The 15,117-nt window shown below is 45.6% G+C and overlaps 1 protein-coding gene across 1 annotated transcript in view; it reads left to right on the forward strand.

Annotated features, from left to right (window-relative positions):
* LOC102560557 (lipase member M) overlaps nt 1-15,117 on the forward strand; it is a 68,546-nt gene that overhangs the window by 36,676 nt on the left and 16,753 nt on the right. Inside the window, exon 2 of the mRNA XM_006269070.2 lies at nt 13,404-13,521. Coding sequence (XP_006269132.2) covers nt 13,404-13,521 — 118 coding nt within the window. The remainder of the gene's footprint in view (nt 1-13,403; nt 13,522-15,117) is intronic.

Genomic DNA, 15,117 nt, shown 5'->3' on the forward strand with positions numbered 1-15,117 from the left:
CATTTGGAAGCTGACTGTTTGTTCTCTGCCTATTCCCTTCCCTTTTGGCTGGGTCTCCTCCTTCCCTTTTGTCCCTTTTTCTACTTGATCCCCTCAAGTCCATCCTACCTGATCCTTCCTCTTAGCTTTCCTTGACTACGGTACCTCTGTCCTGCACTGTTATACCACATTCCTTCTGTGTCCATTTGTTTCTCCCTTCACTTCTCCCTACCTTCAATCCCTTAGTACATGGCAGGCTTATTAACTAGAAAACAACTTAATCCCCTGCTTGGTCTATCACTTGCTGCTTGATCTCAGGTCCTGCCTTTTTCCTCCTCTGGTGATTTTAACAAATTTGTGCCCTTCCCTTCCTTTCACCTCCTTCCTGTTCCTTCCTTCTGCTGTGCCTTCCTGCCTAGTCTGTTCTGGTTTTTTGGTTTTGTTTTTTTTTGTCACCTCTTCTGCATGTATTTTTGTCTTGGGTGGTTCTTGCATCCTCTCTATCTTCCAGTTTGGGTCTGTCATCAAACAGACAAATGTGGTTGGGCTGCTAGAGGTTGCCAGCCTTTGACTGTGCCTGAGGCTGCTGGAGTTGGCTGAGCCTAGTGTATGTGTTGTTATTGAAGAATGGGGAAATTATTCGGCTGTGTTGGTGGGTGGGGAAGATGGGGCTCTAGAAGCTTATTGGAGGGCACAGGCATAGGGAGGAGGTAGTTTGCCTGGCTACCTGAGGAAGGAGTATGGAGGATGTGGTGGCACACAGTGGCCACAGACTAAACAAGTGAGCATTTGGCTTGGTTCCCTGATTGGGTGTAGCCTTGGATGGGAGTGAGCCTGGGGCCTCTAGTACCATGGTTGGGGAGAGGGGTCTTGGATGGCCTGGCTGGAGACTTGAGGGTTATGTAGCATTTGCCTGGAAAGGCTACAGCCTAGCAGGGGTACGTTTGGAACATGGGGAGGAAGCTGATCAGGTTGGGTGAATAGTTTTGTATTCCAGTGGAAGGGTTAGTCAATAGGCTAAGGGGGTGGTGACTTCAGGGGATGAAATTTGGGACTTCATGGAGGAACCCAAGCTTGTTCGGGGTCAGTTCTGTTGTTGGGGCTGTGGCAGCCCTGAACAGATCAAGGTGTGAGAGCTGAAGCTTCATGAGGGCTGCTCCTGCCATGTCTTTATGGTGGATGGGTTTGGGGATGCGGGGTGGGGTGGGGTGGTGGTTCCATGGCCAGGTGGATGCTTATGTCCCTTCAAGGTCTTGAAGGCTTTGGGTTTCAGGGGTGCTTGTAGTTAGGCTTGTTATTCCCTGGCTATCTGTGTAGATACATTTTAGGGGTGCTTCAAAGAAGAGTTTGGGTTGGCAGTGTCTCCAGCCTGGAGCTGCTTTGGGATGTGTGTCATGGGAAGGTTTCAGTATTTACAACTTTGCCTGAGAGAGACTTGGTTTCTTAGGAACAGACAAGGTCTGTCCATCACATAGAGGGGCTATGTGGTCCTGATAGTTCTGAGGCCAGGTGGATGCTTGTGTACCTTCCCCCCCCCCCCCCCCCCCATCATGGATGGATTTTGGGGTTGGATGGGCCCTGCTCATTCAGTGGCCAGGTGGATGTTTATGTCCCTCCAAAGTCTAGAAGGTTTTGGGTTTGGGGGAGATGCCTGGGATTGGACTGCCTTAGAACCTGGCTAGATGTGCAGATATGTTTTGGGGTGTTTCCAAGAAGGTTTTGGTTCATGTTAGAGGTGTCTCCTTCCTGGGGTTGGCTTGAAGCATGTGTCATGGGGAGGTTTCAGTGTTTATAACTCCGGTTCTGAGGTACTTGGTTTCTTGGAGACATGCAAGGCTTGCAAGAGGATGCAAGTTTCATGGCTGGACCTTCTGAAGAGAAATAATGAAGCATCACTTCCTTAGAGGCTGCAGACAGTGTAAACAGAGCAGAAGTGTTGGGGAGAAGGGTGGGCCAGCCCCTCAGGTAAGAAATAGGAGAGATGAGAGGAGTGCCTGACAAAGCCAAGAGAGAGAACATGTTGGAAAAGCAGCTGAAAAATCCGGGGGGAGCAAAGTGTTTCTGGAGAAGAACCTTAAGAGCAATGGGAAGGACAGAAAGGCTGGAAAGCACCTGATGTCATGAGGGGAACAGAAGAGAGGCTGCAAAGGAACTGACACGTGAAAGGAAGAAGCTGGAGACTGGAAAAGGACCCAAGAGTCCAAGATGGAGCCAAGAGAAGCCACAGGTGCACCTGACAGCTATAGGTGGCACCAGGAGAGGTTGGAGGAAGTGCAGCTGAGAAAGCAAGGTGGAGATAGAGGGGTAGGTGACCACCCAAGGAGGTGCTAAAGAGGGCAGAGCCACATCTGAGAGCCTAAGGCAGAGCTAAGAGGTTTCATGTCCCCCATCCCGCCCCCCCAAAATGTTTAGTTGGAGCCAGGAGAAGCTGCAGGGGCACCTGGGAGACCAAGAAGATGAAGGAAAGAAGAATGACTGGAGGAGCACCATTAAGGAAGGGATAAGGATGAAAGGTTACAGAAGGAAGCCTTCTCTCATCCCATGCTACAGAAGGAAGGGGAGCAAGGGGTGAAGAGAGAGGTTGGAGGCAACCCACAGGCACTACAGAAGCACTTCAGAACAAGGGAGAAGGAAGAGAGATTGGAGAAGCACTTTAGAAACCAAGAACGGAAGAAGAGACACTGGAGAAACACCTGAGAGAGGAAGAAAGGAGAGAACTGTGAGCCGCCTGAAGACTCTTCCAGGCTCTTCTCCAGCCTAAGTCCTTCCAGGGCATGTTACCCAACTTGTATTGCAATAAGGTTTAACCATTCTAGGGGACACCCTAGTGTAAATACCCCACCTACCCCACTCCTTTGCTGACATGTAGCAGCAGCCAGGCAGTGAATTAGGCAGGCAGATTAATGTTTCACTTCCTACTCCCATAGCTGGGAAGCTGTCTGTCTACAAGTTGGGAGATGTAGGGGGGGGGGGGGGGGATGTCTAAGGGTCCAGGAGAGGAGAGGAGGGGGAGAACAGGGGAAGCCCTGGGGATAGGGAGCAAGGGGAGGTATTCTTAACTTTCAGGTCTCCAAGGCCCTGCTGACCCAATGGGTGACTGCTCCAAACTCAAGCTACCACTAACACCTATCAACATTGGTGCATCTCACAGGGTAACATGTTAGAAGGCCCCAATGCTAGTATTTCTTATCTTTAAGTGAAACAGCACTTAACCGATGGAAGAAAAAACCATTAAGGTTGCTGTTTGTTGACTTTTATTTAGCTGTCCAAGGAAAATAGTATTTAGCAAACACTTGAGAGAATATCTTTCTGCTCTCCCTTTGGTACTTACGGCACACAGTTGGTTCATCAAAACTGCATGATCCCCAGTAGTACCACCCCCTCTCCAGGGCTCACCACACATGCACTGGGGCTTCAGTAACTGCCCCCTTCTCTGGGGCTTTTGCCCCCTCTCAGGGCACTCCTCAATACTGCTGCCCCCTCTTGGGGCCTTCTCTGTCAGGCCACCCTCTCTGGGCTCAACATGCCCACACTGGGCTTCTCAATAAGGCCGCCCCCCCCTCTGGGGCTCACCAGGGCCTCACTGGGGCCTCTCAGTAATGCCCCCTCTCTGGGGATTCTCAACTGCTCTTCTCTAGGGCTGGGGTCTACACACCCCAAACGCTGCACCCTCACTGGCACTGGGGTCCTCACACTCCTCTGTGAGTTCCCTATGGGGCCTCCTCCAACCCCTAATAGCCTCTCCCAAACCACCGGTCACAAACAACAACATAAACAGAAGCCAACCGGCCCAAACAACATTTGGTCCTACCAGTGACTCTTTTACTCTCAGCAATGTTGGATGCAGCTCCTGTATCAGATTTCCTCTCTCTCCTAGGACAGAGAACTCCTTCCTCTTTGACAGCTGGCAGGGAACTACCTCTAGCCCCAGCACCTAGGGTTTATAAGGGAGCCAGGCCCTGCCCCTTCTGGTCAGCTGACCTTCCCTGGTTGCCCCGGCAACCCACAGCTGAGCTCCTTATTTCCTGCTAGGGCTTCCTCCCTAGCAGTTTTCCCCTCTTTGGGAGCAGGGTACCTCAGTGCTCTATGACACTGAACCAAGGCCTGATACCCTATTTTCACCAAAAATAACCCAGAATTTTGCACTCAGTCAATTTATGGATGAGTAATATAGCTAAATTAATGTATTTATATTGTAAATAGCAATCATATTGGTTTGGAAGGACTGTTTGAGGTAACTTTGCTGGACTTTTTGAAGGGCTCTTTGTTTGACTTTTTGAGGAGTTCTTGGCTGCAGTCTTCTCAGGAGTCTTGGCTGCAGGTTTTTTTCTGGAGTCTTGTCTGCTTTCTTAAAAAAAGTGTTCAAGGACGTTTGGGCAGATGTTTTCCAGGGAGATGGGCAATACCATGAACTTGTTCGCAGTGTGACATGGCATGGCATTGGATCAAGCATTGTAAAGTTGAAACTGATGTTAGAAAGTTGAAACTGGAGTGAATTTATAAATGTTGTAAGTGTGAAATGTTGTAACTCGAGGACTGCCTGTATTGTAAAGCAGGATTTTATGCTATAGTACTTGCTGCATCATAACTCCTTAAGTCATCAACATTTTGAACTCTGAATCCTACAAATCTTGTTTATCTTTTAAAGCCAGTCTACAAAACAAGAGTATAGGATTTTTTTGGAACTGTATTTCTTTCCACTAATTGCCAACCCAAGAGAGGACAAACCCAAAACTTGGGTGTGGGGGCAAGGAGTCCTTTATTCCCTTACATACATTTGACATTGAAACAATATAATACTTGTTTCATTATGAAGAAGTTAAATAGGCTATCATAATATTTCTGATGCTTTCTGGGAAATAGGTTGGTGTTCACTAAGCATACCATCACTAGGATCATGGTATTAAGTTTCCTTGGTTTACTTCTGTAGAGAGGAATTGTCACAAGTATCTTTCTCTTTTCCTTTCCCATTTTTTTCTGTATTTATCAACATGACTGATTAGTTCCGAGTCCCAACCCATCACCCTGACAAGGGGTTAAGTGTGTTCTGCTTCATTCCAACCTCAGTGGGGGCACTTATTTTTTTTGGTTTTTATTTTTTTTTACACTAATGAAAACAGACTAAAATAAGTGATTTTTAGCTCACAGAAAAATGGGAAGAATTTTTCATAATTTTCAATGTGGAAAAGCATTTCTAGAAAGAATGGTGCCAAATTGTTTCCATTGTCAGATAGGGAAAAAATAAAATGACTGCTTAGTTTGTAGCAAAATGTAGATTACCTATGAGGAAAAATTTTCCTGCTATAAGGGTAGGACACACTATGACAAGCTCTCTAAGCAAGTTGTGAATTTTTATTTACTGGGGGACTGTGTGCTTGGGATAGCCTAGGTATGCTTGACCCTGCCTCCGAGTACTTGGTCAAAGATCAATTTGCAAGTGAATCCTGTAATTACACGTACCTGGTAAAATTCCTGCGATGTTCAGGGATAAAGTTTAGGGAAAAAACACCACCTGGAAAGGTTAAGCTTACCAGAAGTGCAAGAGCCTACAGATTGGGTAAATTGTGTATCCACTGTGGGCTGGGGAAAGATGAAATAAGAATATGCTTGGCACCAAGAGATATGAATAAAGTGATAAGAAGGGAGCAGTTTCGCTTGCTTACAGTAGAAGAAATAGAAAGGCTAGTTTTTTTCATCATCTAAACTTTGATTGGAAGATTTTATTCATACACTTGGATGTCCAGACTTGGTTCCTTCCATGAACCATATGGTAGGGTTCTTTGATTTGAAGTGTATCAAAGAGTAAAACAACAGACACCTGAGGTTCAAGTGTGGGTTGAATTTACTTAATTACAGGTGTCAAATCCCCAGGTTCCTTGCTGGCCAGATCTCTGGGGCAAACAGTGCCTGTCAGGGCCAGGGATGACTTCTTGTTTCTGGCTGTCACTCAGAATGTGATCCTCATTCTGAAAGAGTAAAGCATAGTCTCTGAGTACTTTGGTACACTTTATTCCCAGAGTGGAATTCATAAAGCTGTTTTAGCCCATGCTTACAATGCTGCAAAGCTTGATGCTACTGAAATTATGGTCTATTTAGTGATGTTTGTGCAAGAACCCAAGTTTGCCTATTGATATCTGTTCTGGTGCATATTAAGATGGGGACACGCTGATACTTGCCATTATTTTGCCCTCAGTCTGAGCAAGCAATTGAAAGGCAAGATGAGTCCCCTTTTCATGCTATTGCTGAACTGCACCATCAAACCCGTGTTATACCTAAGATACATAGATGACATCATCATTTAGACAGAAAACCAGCAGTCTGATTGATTGATTTTCATCACAAATTCAATTACCACGAATCCTCTATCAGATTCTCTTGAATACTCCAGCACCAACAATTCCTTTTTAGATACTATGATCAATATGCAGTATGGTAAAATACAAGCCATCATATACAAGAAACCCACAGACCATCATACATATCTACACAGAACCAGCAATCATCCTAAACAAATCAAGAAAGCTGTGATATACAGCCAAGCCCTTCAATATCAGTGAATATGCACTGAGGAGAATATCCGTGATCTTCCCCTTGCAAATCTCAAAAGGTCTTTCATCCAACAAGGACATCCTCCCAGAGAGAGAGATCATACTTTTGAAAGAGCCACGCAGATACCATGTGAAGAATTGGTGCAGTACAAAAAGAAAATCCCTATGAATCTCACACCGTTGTTTATAACATACCAACCGTCTTGGAACCCATATGGAAAATTCTCAAACAATTGCACCCCATACTAGAAAAAGACCCAATTCTTAAAGATCTTTCCAGAACCACCCATCCTAGCCTTTAAACAAGCACCGAACCTCACCAGACACATCACCAGAAGCAAACCTCCTATGGCCCAAAGCACACGGAATGGATCCAGACCATGTTGGGACAAGAAATGTAAAAACTGCCAACACATCTCCACACCCCCGCAATAACTACACTCCACAACATAACCATCACCTTTTCTGGATCTCATACCTGCACCTCCAGAAATGTAATACATCCAATCCAGTGCACTAAATGCCCTAATGGGGAAAATATGTAGAGGAAACCAAGAAACATCTGTGCACCATAATGAATGCACACTGAAAAATCCATCAAAGACAAAAAATACCCAATTACCTGGGGGTGCACACTTCTCATAAGACAACTACCCTCTCTCCAGTCTCTCAGTTCTACTTCTCAAAGGGAATTTACAGAATACCTTTTATAGAAGAGCCTTCACACTTCATTTCATAAATCTACTAGATACAAAAAATCATGGACTAAATATAGACAGGGGAGGCACAGACAGGCCCAGGGTCAGAGAGGACCTAGTCAGGGAACTTCTGGTGGGATTGGATGTATTCAAATCACCAGACCCTGATGATCTCCACCCCAGAGTGCTGAGGGAACTAGCAGAGGTCATTGTGGGACCCCTGGCACAGCTTTACAAGCACTCGTGGTGCTCTGGTGAGGTGCCAGAGGACTGGAAAAGGGCCAATATGGTCCCCATTTTCAAAGAAGGGAGGAAGAAGGGCCCAGGAAATTATAGGCCTGTTAGTCTTACCTCGGTCCTGGGGAAGCTTTTTGAGAAAATTATCCAGGTGCACACCTGCGAGGGGCAAGCAGGGGAGTGCATGCTTAGGGGCAACCAACATGGGTTCATTAGAGGCAGGTTCTGTCAGACCAACCTGGTGGCTTTCTGTGACCAGGTCATAAGATCCTTGGATGCAGGTGTCGCGGTGGATGTAGTCTTTCTGGACTTTAGGAAGGCCTTCGACACTGTCTTTCACCCCATTCTCGTTAAAAAATTAGGAGATTGTGTTGTTAATGCCTACACAGTCAGATAGGTCACCATTTGGCTGGAGGGCTGCACCCAGAGAGTGGTGGTGGATGGGTCATTTTCGACCTGGTGGGATGTGGGCAGTGGGGTCCCCCAAGGCTTGGTCCTTGGCTTGCACTGTTCAACGTCTTCATCAGCGACTTGGACGAGGGGGTGAAAAGCACCTTGTTCAAGTTCATAGATGACACTAAGATGTGGGGAAAAGTGGCCATGCTAGAAGGGAGGGACAGGCTGAAATTGGATCTGGACAGGTTACAGGGGTGGGCAGATGAGAATAAGATGGGATTCAATACTGACAAGTGAAAGGTACTGCACCTAGGGAGAAAGAACCAGCAGCATATCTACAGGCTGGGGAACTCCCCTCTCATCAGCACAGAGGTGGAAAAGGATCTTGGAGTCATTATAGACTCCAAGATGAATATGGGCCACCAATGTGGGGATGCAGTCAGGAAGGCTAACCCTCAACTTGTCATGCATCCACAGATGCATCATGAGCTGCTCCAAGGAGGTAATCCTCCCCCTCTATATGACATTAGTCAGGCCAGAGTTGGAGTGCTGCATCCAGTTCTGGGCGCCGCACTTCAGGACATCATCGAGAGGGTCCAGAGGAGGGCCACTCACATGATCAGGGGGCAGCAGGGCAGGCCCTACGAGGAGAGGCTACAAGACCTGAACCTGTTCAGCCTCCACAAGAGAAGGCTGAGGGGGGATCTGGTGGCCATCTATAAACTGGCCAAGGGAGACCAGCAGGCAATGGGAGAGTCCCTGTTCCCCCGAGCACTACTGGAAGTAACAAGGAATAACAGTCATAAGTTGGCAGAGAGTAGATTCAGGCTAGATATCAGGAGATACTACCTCACTGTCAGGGTGGCTAGGATCTGGAACCAATTTCCAAGGGAAGTGGTGCTTGCTCCTACCCTGGAGGTCTTTAAAAAGAGGCTAGATAGATACCTTGCTGGGGTCATTTGACCATCATAATTTAAGAATGTACAGCTTATATAGTCTGGAGTAAATAATGTTATCTCGAACTAGGGATTTGGTTTCTCAAGCTAAGAATTTGGGGTTGAGTCATGATCCAACACACCTGGAATTTACTGCATTCCACTGTATTACAACATTCTACTATCTAGGCTCATGGTTTGGTCACGCTCACAGAGCAAGAAGCTATGTGCTGTTTTGCCGGCCTACTATGGAGTCAGAATACAAAACTCGTGCTATTAGCATTTAGCAAAGCCCTTACTATTACAGTCCATCCCTCAATTGCGAGACAGATCACCAAGAATTTGAGGTCTAACTCGCAATCGTCCTAAGCAGTTCATATACGCTGGATGTTATACAGATGGGCGACAGACTGAATGCACAGATACAAAAAGCATGTCCATAATAGCAAGCATACAGCTACAATACAAATAACAACAATAGGATGGAATAGAAGATTTAATACAACATTCACTTTAGGGGACCACCCTTTAAAAATGTCTCACCAATGATGCACCGTGAGGTCGTGCTCTTCTTGGGTGATTCTCAGTAGTTCACCATGCTGGGTCATTATCAGGACTCTGGTTCAGGCAATGGTGGAAGCTATCTTCTGGAGCTGGTGAGTGATTTCTTCACACTGGTCAAGTAATTGCTCACGCTGTGTAAAAGAAACCTTAACTGGTATCACCCACACAGGAATGGGGAGGGTAGAGTGCATGGCTTCATATGAGACATTAAGGAAGGGGATGCTCTCCTTGTACATAGGTCAGTAATAACCTTCACCTGATGGCAGCATTCACACACAGGGGGTGAGGAGACCTTATCCCCACTCCACTGAATTGGATTAGGAGAAAATACACAAGCTGTCCCATTCTTTAAGGGTCTCTTGTAACCACCAGCGTTCCCACCTACAATGACTGGAGTCATGACTGTAAGTGCATGGCTCATACAAATGGTTACAAGCCAGGCACACGCATCCCTCCAGCCAATTCTCACAATTGTCTATGCGATGAGTCCTATTCATTAGATCAATGTGGGAACCCTCAAACGTGGGGACCCACCATTGATCTCCAAACAATCGGGGGAATATCTGCATTTCATACCACATGCCAGGCCAGGTCTGATTAATGGCTAATTTAAACTCCACTGTGCAAACTGAGGTATTGCACTGGGTGTATTGAAGGAGGGGTTGCAGCCAACCCTCAAACTGTAGCCCCAGGGCCTTTCGTCATTCTGACCTTGAAGATCCTTGTATGACAGCTCTTAAGTTATGATATTGCTGATATGCTTGCAATTGCCAAAGCATACACAAGATGGCATTCTGAAAGGGTGGTCCCCTAAAGCGAATGTTGTATTAAATCTTCTATTCCATCCTATTGTTGTTATTTGTATTGTAACTGTATGCTTGCTATTATGGACATGCTTTTTGTATCTATACATTCAGTCCGTCGCCCATCTGTATAACATCCAGTGTATGTGAACTGCTTAGGACGACTGCAAGTTAGATCTCAAATTCTTGGTGATCTGTCTCGCAATTGAGGGATGGACTGTAATAGTAAGGGCTTTGCTAAATGCTAATAGCACGAGTTTTGTATTCTGACTCCATAGTAGGCCGGCGAAACAGCACATAGCTTCTTGCTCTGTGAGCGTGACCAAACCATGAGCCTAGATAGTAGAATGTTGTAATACAGTGGAATGCAGTAAATACCAGGTGTGTTGGATCATGACTCATCCCCAAATTCTTACCTTGAGAAACCAAATCCCTAGTTCGAGATAACATTTTTTACTCCAGACTATATAAGCTGTACATTCTTAAATTATGATGGGTTCCTCCACTCTGGCAAGAGTTCTGACTTGCGCGGAGCCCCAGCGCAGGCTATCGTATCCCCGGGATCGGGACAGTCCGGGGCCGGGGGAACTATGCGGGGTGGTGGCTGCTGGCTAGAGCTGATGTAAAGTGACCATCCTCTCTGCTCTGTCCTGTTGCATGTCTCTGCGAGTATCCTGAAATAAAGCTTTGCAAGGGTGAGAACAACTGTGAGTATGTCCTTTGTTCAAGTGTAGGGAATCTTCTGAACCCAGTAGTTCATTCTAAGACAATTGGTTTTAGAAGTGGGATTTCCCTGACGTTTGACATGGACCTATTTAAGAGGCTGCAGAAGCGGAAGGGAAAAGGATCAGAAAGAAGGATGCTGGGTTGGCGTGATACCTGGTTGTGGTATGGGGTAGCAAAGGCACTCTGTAAATGGAGTCCATCCATTTATTGGAGTAAGGAGAAGTGCCCTATAACTCCTTCCAAGGCACAACGGTGGGTTGAGAAGGACCTTAAGTCTGAGGGGGAGAGTGCTACTAGACGCACTGTCCCTTGACTGCTCCTTACGATGCTTGAATGTCTGAGTACACAAAATACTCATCTGCAGGAACAGCTTGATCAAGCTGTCCATTGGCAGATGCATCTGAATTTGAATGAAGCAATATTACATGAGTTATGTTCTAAACAACTTGATTGTGCCTCCCCTAACTGTTCCTCCTACCCGCCGGAGGTGGTCTCCCAGCTGTCTAAGCTGGAGGCAGCTCTGGCGATGACAGGGATACCTTTATGGGATGCTAGGAGGATCACAGGTCAGTGGATAGATCCAGAAGAGTGGGATGGGAATATATGGAGTGATGAAAGTGAACATGCTGAGAGTTTGGCTAGTGGGGAGTGCTAATGTGCATTCACACGACCAGTACATTATGATCATACCACCCAGGGACCTGCAGGAGTCAACAGATCCCAGGAGATCAGGGGGTACACAACAGCGGAATTGTGTACCTTGGCAGAGAAATTTCAACAAGGGCCAAAGGAGGGACTGAAAACATGGATATTAAGGGTACTTAATGAAGGTGGTGCGCATGTAAGTATCACTGTAGCTGAATTGAAGGCATTAGGAAATCTGACGAGACAATTTATACAATGCTACAATGCGTACTGCACAAGTCCCAGTGGGCACCCATGCTCTGCTATTAGATTGGTGTATAGAATGCTGGATGGATAGGTGGCCAGAGAGGGGAGATCATGATGATCCAGGGCCACAGGCGGACCATGGAGGAGGGGCTGGGGATTTTGAGGGAAAAAGCAATGCAGAATGTAGGGCGGGTAGGGAATGGTCCAGAGAATATGCCTCTTACATCTCAGATTAAGAATTTGTTAATCAATACTTCTCCCTCCCATCTGCGTACCCATGTATCCCTCCTATTGGCGGAATGACATGGGAAAACGGTTGGGAATATAGCTGCTAAATTGTTAGAGAATACTCCTCGGGTGGAGGCTGGGGGTTCACGAATGCAGGCGGTTCAGAAGCAAGCAGACAAGGAACAGAGAGGATGGTCACTTTACATCGGCTCTAGACAGCAGCCACCACCCCGCATAGTTCCCCTGGCCCCGGATTGTCCCGATCCCAGGGATACGATAGCATGCGCTGGGGCTCCGCGCAAGTCAGAACTCTTGCCAGAGTGGAGGAACCCATAATAACTTAAGAATGTACAGTTTATATAGTCTGGAGTAAATAACGTTATCTCAAACTAGGGATTTGGTTATCTCAAGCTAAGAATTTGGGGATGAGTCATGATCCAACACATCTGGTGTTTACTGCATTCCAGTGTATTACAACATTCTACTATCTAGGTTCATGGTTTGGTCACGCTCACAGAGCAAGAAGCTATGTGCAGTTTCACTGGCCTACTATGGAGTCAGCATACAATACTCTTGCTATTAGCATTTAGCAAATGGACTCTGAGCGGTACATGAAAAATCCATTTTGCTATCAATGCTGATGACTCAGTATTGGATTTCCCCAATGTTCATTATTTTGGATGCTTTAAGGATGTTCAGGAGAACTGCCTCTCACAATTGTACTGGGATTGAATATTTTGAGCACTCAAGTATATATTTAAAAGTCAGGAGCTAGAACTCAGACATACTTCCTTTCCAGTTTTTTGTTTCCTTTCAAAATAATTTAGTTCCATTTGTATCAAGACTTTTCATTTCCTCACCAATTACCATTGATTGTCCAAAGTAAATAGATCTGATCCTTAAATCTGATCCATTTTGAAAATGTATTTCTGAATGTTTGTTCTTCCTTGATACTGCGCCTATGATAGTGTTTGGATAATGAAGGGAGAACATAGGCAAAGTCAAGAATTTTGAAAACTCTGAGTTGCTTTTTAGTTTATCTGGTTTAAACTGAACTTTTTATACTGAAAACTAAGGTGGAAATCTCATGAGCCTGAGTATTTCCTGGTTCTAGCTAGGAAAGAAGCATAGTAACAGAAACTGAATTTTGGAATATTTGAAGTGTTTCAAATTTCATTGACATTAGGACTGGAAGGGACCTTGCAAGATCATCGGGTCCAGCCCCCTGCCCAAGGGGCAGGAAGTCAGCTGGGGTCAGATCACCCCAGCAAGATAAGCATCCAAGTGTTTCTTAAAGGTATCCAGAGTAGTACAAATTCTAAATTTGTAAAGTGCTAGAGCTTATGCAAATCAAAGGTAAACGTATTGTCATTTAATGTTTTGTTGGTCTTTTTGCAGACTGAGATGATTAATTACAATGGATACCCCAGTGAGGAGTATGACGTTTTGACAGAGGATGGCTACTACCTTAGCCTGAACAGAATTCCTCATGGTAGAGAAAATCCTGGGAGCACAGGTTGTTCCATTTTGCTTGGCACAAGACAAAATGTGAAATTATGTTGTGTCTCTCATTTTGCCAGTACCATAGTTGAGTGCTAAGGCAATTTTTGAAGTCTTTATTATTTCTGAAGCATGAAGGATGTCCAAAAGGTCCCTCATAAGTAACTATTCTTGCAAGTTTATGTATTGTAGGCCACAGTCTCCAACCTAGGACCTCAGCCTTCCCAGATCTCCCAACATTCCAGCTGCCCTTGCAGGTTGTCCAGGAGCCTCCATCTGGGTCTAGCCTTCAGAGGTGGCTGGCCAGGGTCAGCTGACATCTCACTCCCTACCATATAAACCCCTAACCCAGAACAGTAAGCATCTGGGCAACAGAGCTCAAGCCCCAGACTGCTTTACTATTTTTTGTGGCCTGTGCCTCTGCTTAATCTCCAGGCTACCCAACCCAACTGACTCTGACTCTGAGCTCTGTCTGAATTTTTTATTTCCTAACTTAGCTTATTTCCCGACTCTGCTCTCTGATTTCTGGCCACTTAACCTGGCTTGCCTTTTGTTCTCCGACCCTCTGGATTTCTGACTTGACTTGTTCCCAGACTCAATTCTTGGACTGACTTGTTTGCTTTCTAGCATGGCCCATACCTGGATTCTGCTCACTCATCCCCATTCTGGTTGCTCCCTTGACCCTCAAGTGATGCTGACTACCCACAGTGTGGCATGACATGTATTTCCAAACTCCCTTCTGTCATTTGAGTCTTGAACTTAGAAAATGTGGTATTTGATTGTAAATTAAGGTCAGTTGTACCCTGCAGTGAATGAGGTGGCCACACCTTTTCCGTTAAATTAATGATGGACTGGAAAACAGGAGTTGTGCCATATAAACCTAGCAGCTTAACTGAGTGCAAGGTGGGGAGCAGGGGCACGACAGTTAGCAGTCCTAGTTGGTGGGAGGCACAAAAATACATAACACTGTTTTGGCTGCTGATTGTGCTGCTGCAGTAAGCATAGCAGCAGCCAGTGTTGCTCCTTGTGTCCTAGTTTCCCTGGTGGCAAAGCTGCCCAGTTAGGCATCTGCATAAACTTACCAAAATCTAGGTCTACAATCAGCCTTTTCCCTTCTACAGAGTCTAGGAAAGAGGCCTAGTATTTGGTCAAATGGGAAGTTGCAGATAAGTTCTTTCAGCTATGATGTATAATAAGACCTTGGAGAAGTGTGGAAAAAAAAAATAATTGTGGAAACCTTGTTTTCTGATGGTGCCCCCTTACTGAGAGCATCTTTATATGTGCTATGGGGGTGGGATGCTTTTAATTAGAGCAGATCTCAATAGCTGTCCTAATTAAAGCACCCCAAGTATCTTGTATTCAGTGCTCCACACTTCAAAATGGTGACAGGGGTGCTCTATCTAAAGGGGAAGGCACCCTGAGATCCCTTGCTTGCACTAATCAACCAGGGAACTCCTCAATTATTTTATATTGTATCTGTTTATTTATCTTCATATGTTAGATACTCTCTTAACCCAAATATATGAGCAAACACTCACCATATTCACCAACAAGACCTCAGTCAATCTGAACAATGCATTCTGCTCAAATTGATTTAAAATGTCTACTTAAT

The sequence above is a fragment of the Alligator mississippiensis genome, chromosome 6, assembly GCF_030867095.1.
Source record: "Alligator mississippiensis isolate rAllMis1 chromosome 6, rAllMis1, whole genome shotgun sequence".
Classification (NCBI taxonomy): domain Eukaryota; kingdom Metazoa; phylum Chordata; order Crocodylia; family Alligatoridae; genus Alligator; species Alligator mississippiensis.